Source organism: Suricata suricatta, chromosome 3 (assembly GCF_006229205.1).
Source record: "Suricata suricatta isolate VVHF042 chromosome 3, meerkat_22Aug2017_6uvM2_HiC, whole genome shotgun sequence".
Lineage (NCBI taxonomy): Eukaryota > Metazoa > Chordata > Mammalia > Carnivora > Herpestidae > Suricata > Suricata suricatta.
In genome coordinates this window covers 108,119,889-108,131,712 of record NC_043702.1, presented here as the reverse complement: position 1 = coordinate 108,131,712, position 11,824 = coordinate 108,119,889, and the positions used below count along the sequence as shown (strand labels likewise).

The 11,824-nt window shown below is 44.5% G+C and overlaps 1 protein-coding gene across 1 annotated transcript; it reads left to right on the top strand.

The window, feature by feature from the left end:
• Window positions 1-255: 255 nt before the first annotated feature.
• On the top strand, window positions 256-11,501 carry UFM1 (ubiquitin fold modifier 1). The gene is made up of 2 exons (XM_029933335.1): window positions 256-352; window positions 11,129-11,501. Exons 1-2 carry the CDS (start codon window positions 256-258, stop codon window positions 11,476-11,478), a joined length of 447 nt encoding a protein of 148 aa, XP_029789195.1. The 3' UTR covers window positions 11,479-11,501.
• The last annotated feature ends 323 nt before the right edge of the window (window positions 11,502-11,824 follow it).

The window sequence follows — 11,824 nt, the reverse complement described above, 5'->3', positions numbered from 1 at the left end:
GTTCATGTCATCCCATTGATGGGACTGGTGCCTGCTGAGAGAGAGGGTGGGAGCCTGTGGGTGGGCCACTGCCCCTACACTGTCTACCTGATCCCACACAATGCTGGGGGTACAGGTGGTAAGGGCTGTGTTCCCTGGGAACACCAGGTGTCAGGCTGAATGGGCTCTTGGTGGGGGTTGCAGGTGAAGCGGGTGGCCTAAGGCTGGGGGCTGCTGCTCTCCTCTGAACCTCACGTCTGGGCATCTTTAGTCCTAATGAAGGCTTTGTTCCCTGCAGTGAGCTCCACAGGGGTGTTACTGGAGTGCCTACATCCTGGCATCACTGCTGACAGTGGCGAGGGGATGGAGCGAGGTAGACACAGGGTCTGGTGCCCTCAGCACTTCTCCATGCAAAGGATCAAAGATTACTTGTTCCAGGGCTTAGGGTCGATGAAACTCCAGTGCCACAAGTCACTATGGGAGATGCCATAGACTGAAATGTGCCGCCCACCCCAAGTTCATATACTGAAGCCCTAACCCTCAATGTGGTGGTATTTGGAAGTGGGACCTTTGACAAGAATTAGGGTTGGATGAAGTCATGAGGACCAAGCCCCCATGATGCGATTACTGTTCTTATAAGAAGAGATGCCAGAGAGCTTGCTCTCTCTCTCTGCCATATGAGGACACAATACGGAGACCATTGGCCAGCCAGGAAGAGGGCTCTCACCAGAACCTGACAATGTTGGTACCCTAACCTCAGACTTCCGGCCCCCAGATCTTTGAGAAAACAAACTTTCCATCGTGTAAGCCTCTCAGTCTATGACACTGTTATCACAGCCTGAGTTGACAAATACAGATATTGGTATTGGGAAGTGGGATGCTGCTGTAGCAAACACCTAAACACATGGAAACAGCTTTGATGATGGGGTGACAGGTAGGGGCTGGAAGAGTTTTGAGGTGCATTCTAAGAATATGGATGTTAAGGGTGATCCTGATGAAGCTCAGATGGAAATGAGAAGTGTGTTTTTGGAAACCGGAGGAGCAGTGATCCTTGTTATTATGCAGCAGATAACTTGGCCACCCTGCATTCTAGCATTTTGTGGAAGGCATAACTAGTGAGTGATAAAATAGGATATGTAGCTGAGGAGATTTCTACGCAAAGTTTGTGTCCTGGTTTCTCCTGGCTTAAGAAATGTAAATGTAAAAGGAATTAAGATGGAATTGTGAAGCAAAAAGGAACCAGAACTTGAAGATTTGGAAAATTCTCAAGTCTATCCATACTGCGAACAAGAAAGCTTGTTCTGCAGAGAACACTAGGAGTGTGACTGAACGAGAGAACACTAGGAGTATGACTGAACGAGAGAACACTAGGAGTGTGACTGAACGAGAGAACACTAACAATATGACTGAAAGAGAGAACACTAGGAGTGTGACTGAATGGCTGTTTGATAAACAGATCATGGGACAATGCCTCTTGAACGCTTAGTCAGTCATTGTGGTGGAAATGAGGGATAGTGATGGCATTGCACCAGCTGAGACACTGCCCACTTGGACTAGAGGGGACAGAGAAATAGAGACAGAATGAAGGAAGGCCGTCAGACTTCTAGATCCTACAGGACCTGACTGGAGAGCCATTTGGCTGCCAATATGAGCCATTCTTCAAGGAAAGGGAATAAGGGCCCTGAAGGTAATTTGGAGACTACCGAGGCCGCTATTTTGGTTCCAGCAGGTCAGGTGGCCTCTGACTAAAGCCTTGGGACTGCCCTGTGGAGCTTTGAGGAGAAGTGGCCTCAGCCATGCGGACTTCAGTGAGCCTGGAGGGCAGGCTGTGTTCTCATGCCTTCAGATCAGATGGAATCCACCTTGCTAAGTTCTGGACTTGCTTGGGACCTGTCACCCCTTCCTTCTCTCCTTTCTCTCCCTTTTGGAATGAAATCTTCTGCCTGTTCACCATTACATTTGGGAAGAGTGTAATGTGTCTGATTTCACAGTTCACACAGCTGGAGAGTAATTTTGCCTCAGGATGGTCTGTGCCCAGAGTTTCACCCACACCTGATTTGGGTGACCTTTCTATTTTTCTGTCTGTCTTTCTCTCTCTCTTCCTCCCTTTCTTATGTGTGTTTTTTTTTTTAAATTTAGGTGTAATGAACATAGAGTGTTATATTAGTTTCAGGTGTATAATATAATGATTCAACAATTCTATATATTACAAAACAACATTATTACCATCTTATTGACTACTTTCCCTATGCTATACTTTTCATTTCTATGACTTACTTATTTTATAACTAGGAGTTTGTACCTCTTAAGATACTTTATCTATGCCACCTGCCCCCACCCCCATCTCCCCTCTGGACACTACCAGTGTGTTCTCTATATTTAAGAATCTGTTGTTTACTGACGCTGTCATTCTGCTTCTTGAGTATTCCACTACCTCCTTATAAGACTTCCAAAGATTTGATAACTTCCCAACACTTAATTTTTCTTCACCTATAAATAACATCGTCTCATCTCCTGGGATTTATGAGAATTCAATGAGTTGATCTTGAATCTGAAACACTTAGCACGAGAACAGACATGGAGTACTTGTTCAGTGAGGTGAGTTTCCCTCCTCCAAATGGAAATTCCTTGTGGAAAGTATGTATCTGTTATAAAGGAAGTCCTTATTCTGGAGCCCAGTGTGTGGTAGTGGGAAAAGCATGAAAATTAAAATCACACAGACCACTCTAAATTCTGCATCACCAGCTCTGCACTGGAGAAATGTAATTTAAGCCTTCTGGGTCTTGACATCCTCACCTTTGTTGTTTTTACTTATTTTTAAAAATATTTTATTGTCAAATTGATTTCCATACAACACCCAGTGCTCTTCCCCACAAGTGCCACTTGTGGGGGACATCCTCATCTTTAAATTGGGTATAATATTCCTTATCTCAGATAGTTGTAAACTTTAGTGAATTTGTAATGTGTCATCTTGGCTAAGCTTGGCTATATTCCCCAAAATTCTCTTCAAGTTCCAGTTGGAGTGAGCCTCAAGGAACATTTTGCATAGACTTGGTGGGCAGAACCGGGTAACTGATAGTTCACACACACACACACACACACACACACACACACACACACACACACACAATTATACTTCCAAGCTATTATGCTTAAAAGGTTGGAAAAGGGGCACACATGATTTCATTTACCTGCTAGCATCCTTGTTGGTGTGCAGCAGCAGCTAACACTGCAGTTAATTTTCCATACAACTCCTGGGTCAGATAGATGTTTAGTTACACAGTGAAGAATGTCAGCTTCTCCTACATCACCTATGTCATGAATATTGGAAGCATCTGAGAGACTGATGCATCAAGATGTATTAAGAAGTATTTTAAAATCAACTGTCCTGAAACAAACAAACAAACAAACAAAAAAAGAATCTGTTTTTGTTTTCTTGATTGATTTATTTTTTATATTCCACATATAATTGAAATCATATGGTATGTATCTTTCATTACCTGACTTATTTTGCTTAGTATTATACTCTGTAGGTCCATCCATGTTGTCAAAAATGGCAAGATTTCATTCTTTTTATGGCTGCATGATATTCTGTTCTGTGTGTGTATGTATATATATATACACACTTTATTATATATATATCATATCACTTATATATATATCACTTTATTTACTCACTCATCTATCCATGGACACTTGGGTTGCATAATATCTTGGCTATTGTACATAATGCTGTAATAAACAGGGTTTGCAGCATTATGTACAATAGGTGATATTTAATTTTTTTTAACGTTTATATTGAGAGAGAGAGAGAGAACACGAGCAGGGGAGGAGCAGAGAGAGAGAGGGACACACAGAACTTGAAGTGGGCTCCAGGCTCTGAGCTGTCAACCCAGGGCTCAACGTGGGGCTCAAACCCACAAACTATGAGATCATGACCTGAACCAAAGTCAGACGCTCAACTGACTGAGTCACCCAGGTGCCCCTACAATACGTGATATTTAGATGAGACTTAGGACTTTAGAATTTGGAATTGGTGCCAGAATGAGTTCAGAGTTTTGGGGGCTGTTGGGAGGGAGTGACTGTATTTTGTGTGTGAAGGACATGCACTTGTGGGCCAGGGATGGAATATCATGGACTGAATGGAGGTCTTTGCTGAGGGGCTCTTTGGAGGTGAACTTGCAGCTCTAAGGTGAGGTTGTATCTGCAATCCGAGGGCTGACTGATGGGTGAGGGGTAGGGAGATAGGACGAGGCTGGCTTCATTTCCTCTTCCAGACACCGTCCCACTGAGTCCTAGGACAGCCCTGGGAGGCATGCAGGCATACTCTGTCATGCAGGTGGGCTGGACCCTACCCTGTACCTGTGCCCCCACATCATTTCTCTCCAGCACAACCTTTCAAGTTTTGAACCAGGGTCACTCTATGCATAATAGTCACCTGAAAAGACAGTATTCCTGCACAGATGACTGGTTTTCTAAATATCAGCAGGCAGAGTGTAATGACTACATTTTTACAGACTCTGCTGTAGGCAAGGTTTGAATGCTATCTGACCTGGGCCTTCCTTTTTTTTAAAGCCTTGGTTTTCTCAATTTAACTGTGTTGTAAAGATGAAGTAGATATGTGTAAAGTGCTTCATGAAGTGCCTGCCTCTTTCCCCTTTCTCTTCCCACTCCCCATTATCTCATTGGACTCACCTATAGCCCTATGTCTTTTTCTGGGGAGGGAGGGGATGGCCATCCTGAGCCCGTCTTTCCTAGGCACTGTGGTGGGGTTTGCACTGATGTTAAATCATCCTTCTAAAGTCTCTGGACCTGACTGTCATTCCACATCCCTCAAATCCACACTGCAGATCTCCTATGTGCTACTCTGCATTCTAAGGGCTAGAGATTCAGCAGTGATGGAAACAGAAACCTCTACCCTCTAGGAGCCTACATTCTGGTGGAGAAATGAATGAGATAAGTAAAAAAAAAAAACCTGTAGAAGGTACTAAGAAGAAAAGTAAGGGGGGAGTGTCAAGTGGAAGGTTTGTTATTACAAATAGGTGGTGTGAGAAGTTGCTGGAGCAGAGGCTGAAGGAAGTGAGGGAGGAAGCCACATGAAAGTCTGGGAGGAGAGTTCAAGGCAGAGGGAACTGCATGTGCAAAGGCCCTGAGAGGGGTGTGAGAGAGAAAGACCAGAATTAATCAGGCCTGGGTCACCACAGGGATTTGGCCCTCGCTCTTAGTGAGATAGGAAGTCCAGAAGCAGCACAGTGAAGAGGATGACTAGGAACTGACTTTCATTTAACAGGCTCACTCTGACTGGCTAGCCAAGAAGGACCTGAGGAAAAAGGGTGGGTGGCTGAGAAGGAATGCAGAGAGAGATGGGGTGGCTCAGACCAGGGGCTGGCAGGGTGGGTGGTGAGAAGTGCTTGCAGTCTGTGTCTATTTGCAGACAGATACCTGGATGCCCTGCTGGACTGTGTGTGGGCCTGGGGAAGGGGAGGGTCATGGTCTCACGTGGGAGGGTTTGTGGCCGAGCACCTGGCCCCTGGTCCCTGGATCTACGATGCAGCCAGGAAGGGCAGGCTGCCCTGCACATGGGAGTGGCTGTGTCTGTGACACTTCTAGCAGAGTGGGCAGTGGACAGGCGCATGCCCAGGCATCGTTCAGGGCAGGGGCACAGACTGGACTTACACCTCTGGGGTTCTTGGGGAGAGGGCAGTTTACTTGGCAGGGCACTGGATGAGACCCAGAGGGACCAGAAGGGAGGAGCCCCAGGTTCACTTCCTAGAAGTCAGAAACTAGGAGGAACCAGCAAGTCAAGCAGGAAGAGGCGAGCAAGGAGGTGAGCAAAAGGTGCTCATCCCACTGGGGAGCCAGAAGTAGGGTGTGAATCCTGCAGTGGGATGTGGGGCAAGGTCCTGACGGACTAGTGATCCTGGTGAGAATGATGGGGCCACTGGGGGGAAGGACCAGCTGTGTTCTGCATTTGGGCTTCTGCTTCCTGCACATGGAATGTTATTATGGACAGCACTGCTTGACACTATCTTCACCAACTCTTGGGTCTGGTTTCCAACGTCTCACTGTGAACTGGGCACTCAAGAATCCATGCCGATGTCCCGTTGTCCCTTTATTGATTGTTGACTAGCACATGCAGCTATGCTCCTGTTAAAAGCTTCGTTTTCGTGGGACCATTTGTCATTGCCCTCACTTGAGGAGTCCTTTCAGCAAGGAAAGAAAGTGTGTTTGACACTTTGGAAGATGCCAGATGTGGAACATCAGGAGCCAACTGGTTGACTTTGGTATTCTATGCTCTGAAAAACCTCCTCTCAGGGGGGCAGACTCACCCTGGAGAAGACAACCCTTTCCTCTCAAGGAAATCTTTTCCTTCCTTTTGCAGATTTTCCTCATTAGTCATAAATTCAATTTTATACAAATAGGGTTTGAGACTTGATCTCAAAAGGCTTACTTTTCAGCCATGTTGGTCGTCACAGGTAGCCATATTGGTGCCTTTCTGGACACTGTTCTGCATTAGGAAGGGATGGGAAAGAATTCCTGTACAACTGTGTTGTATGTCTCAGCAGACTGGCTCCTGACAATTTGGTGTAAGGGCCCCACTATCCCCAGGTAAGAATGTGCAGAAAAGGTAGCTAAGGTATTTGTTACTCACTTCACGTGTGCCTTGGGATAACAAGGAAGCCTGGCAGACCTTGCAGGGTCAAGAAGGGTGAAGAATCTATGCATGCTGACTAGTAGGATGCAGGATTTGGGGGGAGCTGGAGCAGGCTCCCCTGTCTCTCTTCCCTGCCCCTCTCAATTGTCCCTTTGCCTGGTCCCAGGAGTCCAGGTAGCCTGCTGAGCCCAGCCAGGTAACAAAGCCCCTCCTGCCCAGTGAAATCTGAGGTCCAGGGGACCCTCAGCCAGTGACTGCTTTATGTTGCTGCCTTGGGCAATTTGAAGGAAAAGGTAGGCAGGGATCCTTGAAGAGGTGGTCCATGGTCCTGGGATCATGTCTAGTGTCAGGGATGGATGGGACCAAGGGAATACGGATGAAATTGTGTCTTTCAAATGCTTCTGCCAGAAGTGTCACTTCACCACATCCACCACATACTGTCAGTGGAAGAAGATCAGGTGGTAGTGATTAAATTCAAGGGGGCTGGGAGATGCAATCCTGCCGTGTGTCTAGGAAGAAGACTGGGAATTTTGTGGCTGCTTGAGGGGCACTAGGATTTCTCCCTGACCCCCAGTAACACAGCTTCCTGGGCTCTCTCTAGGCCCTTCCTTTCTCCCATCACAAGCAGGGGCCTCCTCTTGATGTGGGAGCTGCCTAGGCCTGGCCCCTCACCCCCTAGCCATCCCCTTGGCTCACACTTGTAGGATCCTGGACTTGGTCACACTTGGCTCAGACACAGAGCCTTTTGTCTCTGGATCCATCTGGATTGTGTGACTTGAATTTGGACTGCTTCTTTCCTCTGACAATCTTCTTGCTTAGAGCCTCTCTTTCTGGAACCCCCTTCTCAGCCCCACAGGGTCAGGTGGAGGACGAGGAGGGGACCATATCATGTACAGAGCTGGCTGTCTCCCTAAGGGATGGACATTCTCATAAGGCAGTATTGTAGCAAGGGGATATAGAAGGCTCAGCCATTGCAGAAAGAGAACTTTGGTTCTTTCATATCATGGTCCTTACGTATTTTGACCCGGTTGCAGAAAGAGAGGCAGCTATTGAGCCTCTCAGTGAGCACCTCGTATGTATGGACAAACATTTTGCCTCCTTCATCTTTTTTAAAGGCACTGTTGGTTTAACAGACGAAGAGATGGAGGCCCAGAGAGAGAGATGAACTTTCCATGCTGACAAAACCAAACAGTAGCAGAGGGAGACTTGAACCTCAGTCACTTGGTGGGCCTGGACCTTGGCTCTTCCTGATCCACTGCCTGACTCTATGGTGCTGCACAACCCCAGATAGGGGGCTGCTGATACTCACCAGCTTCGTTGAACTGCATAAAATAGAAGCGGGAGCTCTGGGAGCTGAGGTGTTTGTCACAGGCGGGTTAATGCAGTGGTGGAGTCCTGGTTTTCCTCAGTGCATCCTGTGGGCAGCCATCCAGTCATGGGAGAGGTAGCAAGGAGGGAGGAGTGGTGTGGGCCTGGTGCAGAGGGGTTTTGGTTCCTTTCTCTTTTTCTCTCTCCCATTATCTACATATCTATCTATTATCTATCTATCTATCTATCTATCTATCTATCTATCTATCATCTATCTATCATCTATCAATCATCTATCATCTATCTATCAATCATCTATCATCTACCATTTATCATGTATATAATTATCTATTTATTGTCTGTTATCATTGTCATCATCATTCATTTAATTAAATGTGGATGCCTTTAGACTGGGTAGAGATACACCAGTGTCCACACTGATTTCCACTGGGATGTGCTCCTTCCTGCCTAGTATGTGATCATCTGTCCACACAAGTCATTTGTGTCTCTGCCTTGTCCTAAAGCAAGGCCTCTCCGGGCCCTTTCTCTTTCTCTGAACCTCTCCACAGTCTTCTCTTGCTCTATGGGAAATGTAGAACTCTGGGCTCTGGGAAACTGGGAGTGTCTCAGTCCCTTCTGCCTGTGTGAGACCTAACACCATTGTGCACCCATCCTGGCCCAGATGTGACGGGGCTTTTCTTTCTTTTTTAAGAAAAAGAATATTTACCATATGATATTTAATATACAAAATGAAATATGCAACATACCTGCGATTTATGGAGCATAATGAAAAAATATCACTCTCCTGTGAATGTTTAGGACAGCTCAAGTCCTAAAATATCCCTAAAGTTACATGTTTTTCTTCTTAACTGTCAGCCTTCCCAGAGGGAGCATCGTGCTGAAATCTGTGTTTATTATTACTTTGGTTAAAATGGTTCTATTAGGGATGCCTGGGTGGCTCAGTTGGTTGAGCATCTGACTCTTGATTTTGGCTCAGGTCATGATCCCAGTGTTGTGAGATTGAGCCTTGTATCAGGCAAAATTCTCTCTCTCTCCCTGTGCTCCTCTCCCCCACTTGCTCTCTCTCTCACAAAAAAGTGTATTTTCCCTAAACAATGTGTCATTTAATTTTGCTTTTTAAAAAGTGGTGAGTACTATAAAGGAGGTCTCAGAATTATCAGATGGTGCCAAATTGTTTATCACAGTGGCTGAATTAATGCACTTGCTCTGGTGGTCTGAGGAAGATTGTCCCTCTCTCCACATCCTAACGCGTAGTATTATAAGACTTCTTAACGTTTGACAATCTCATGGGAGTATTGATATCACACTGTGATCTTAACTTCTATGTATCTGATAATTAATGAAGTTGAAATTTTTATGTTTATTTGGCATTTGTGTTTCTTTTGTTATGAAATGCTTATTATCTTATTATGTCTTTTCATTGAGTTTTCTTTTGACTTATAGGATTTTTTTCTAAGTATATTCTGAATACTAATTATTTGTATGACACAAGTGTAGCTACCATGTGTCACTGTACAATGCCATTAATATACCATTGACTATATTCCCTGTGCTGTATTTTTATTTTTAATTTTAATTTTAGTTTCAGTATAGTTAAGACACAGTACTATATTAGTTTCAGGTGTATAATATAGTGATTCAACAATTCTATACACATTACTCAGTGTTCAACTTAATAAGTGTACTCTTAATCCCCATCACCTATCACACACATCCCTCCTCCCACCTCTGCTCATTAGTTTTTTTCTCTATAGTTGAGTCTTTATTTTTTTTTTCTTTTGTCTCAGTTTTTCTTTGTTCATTTGGCTTGTTTCTTAAATTCCATGTCTGAGTGAAATCATATGGTATTTGTCTTTTTCTGACTGATTTATTTCACTTAGCATTATACTCTAGATTCATCCATGTTGTTGCAAATGGCAAGATTTCATTCTTTTTTATGGACAACTAATATTTCATTGTATATAGGTACCACATATTCTTTATCCACTCATCTATTGATGGACACTGAAGCTACTTTTATAATTTGGCTATTATAAACAAAGCTGCAATGAACATAGGGGTGCATGTATATTTCTGAGTTAGTGTTTTCATATTCTTTGGGTAAATATCCAGTAGCAGAATTATTGGATCACATGGTAATTCTATTTTTAATTTTTTTGAGGCACCTCCAGACTGTTTTCCAGAGTGGCTCCACCAGTTTGCATTTCCACCAACAATGCAAGAGGATTCCACTTCCTCCACATCTTTGCCAACACTTGTTTCTTGTGTTTTTGATTTTAGCCATTCTGGAAGGTATGATGTGATATCTCATTGTAGTTTTCACTTGCATTTCCCTGATGATGAGTTATGTTGGGCATCTTTTCTTGTGTGTGTTGGCCATCTGGGTGTCTTCTTTGGAGAAATTACCAGTTTATGTCTTCTGCTTGTTTTATTTTTTGTTGTTGTTGCTTATTTATTTTGAGAGAGACAGAGACAGCATGAGCAGGGGAAGGGCAGTGAGAGAGGGGGAGAGAGAGAGAGAGAGAGAGAGAGAGAGAGAGAGAGAGAGAGAGAGAGAATCCCAAGCATGCTCTGCACTGTCAGCACAGAGCCTGAGCAGGGATCAAATTCATGAAATCATGAGGTCATGACCTGAGCCTAAACCAAGACTCAGATGGTCATTTACTGACTGAGCCAACAGATGCCTCTCTTCTGTTTGTTTTTTAATTGTATTTTTTATTTCTTTTTTTTAATACTTTATTGTCAAGTTGATTTCTATATAACACCCAGTGCTGAATCAACAAGTGCCCTCCTCCATGCCTATCACCCCCTTCCCCTATCCCTCACCACTATCAGCCCTCAGTTTGTTCTCAGTATTCAAGAGTCTCTCATGGTTTGCCTCCCCCCTCTCTCCAATAATTCTTTCTCCTTCCACTCCCCCATGGTCCTCTGTTAAGTTTCTCCTGTTTCACTTATAAGTGAAAACATGGTATCTGTCCTTCTCTGCCTGATTTATTTCTCTTACCATGACACCCTGGAATTCAATCGACATTGCTATGAATGGCCAGATCTCATTCTTCTCACTTCCATGTAGTAATCCATTGTATATATAAACCACATCTTCTTGACCCATTTGTCAGTTGATGGACATTTAGGCTCTTTCCATGTTTTGGCTATTGTTGAAAGTGCTACTGGAGACCGTAGCAGCCACGCCACTGCGGAAGAAGTGGGATACTGGGCGGAATTGGCGGGAGGTCTCCTACCGGACCAGCTCCACCACGTCGAAAGTCTCCTTTAAGATCACGCTGACGTCGGACCCGCGGCTGCCTTACAAAGTACTTAGTGTTCCTGAAAGTACACCTTTCACAGCAGTCTTAAAGTTTGCAGCAGAAGAATTTAAAGTTCCTGCAGCACCAAGTGCAATTATTACCAATGATGGAATAGGAATCAATCCTGTGCAGATTGCTGGAAATGTTTTCCTAAAGCACGGTTCTGAACTGCAAATTATTCCTAGAGATCGTGTTGGAAGTTGTTAATACCTGCTACTTGGAACATAGGATTACCTTTGCAAATAAACTTTGGTATCGTTGTGAAAGTGAAATCGAGCATTTAAAGCACTCAGGAAACACCAGTAGTTGATGAAACAATGAAGGGCGACTCTCCCTCCTTGTCCACACTCTTCCTGTGCACGGGGGCCGCCGTCGCCACAGAAGGTCCTAGGCTGTCGTTGCTGCCTAGTGTCGAGCTAACACACACGCTTAGTTCATTTGGGGTAAATGGATTCTCCAGCTGTGTTTTGTAAGTGGTGGATGCTTCTGATAACTCTTTCTGAGAACATTTAGAAAATTAAGGTTTACCACATCCTCTTATTTGAGTGAAAAA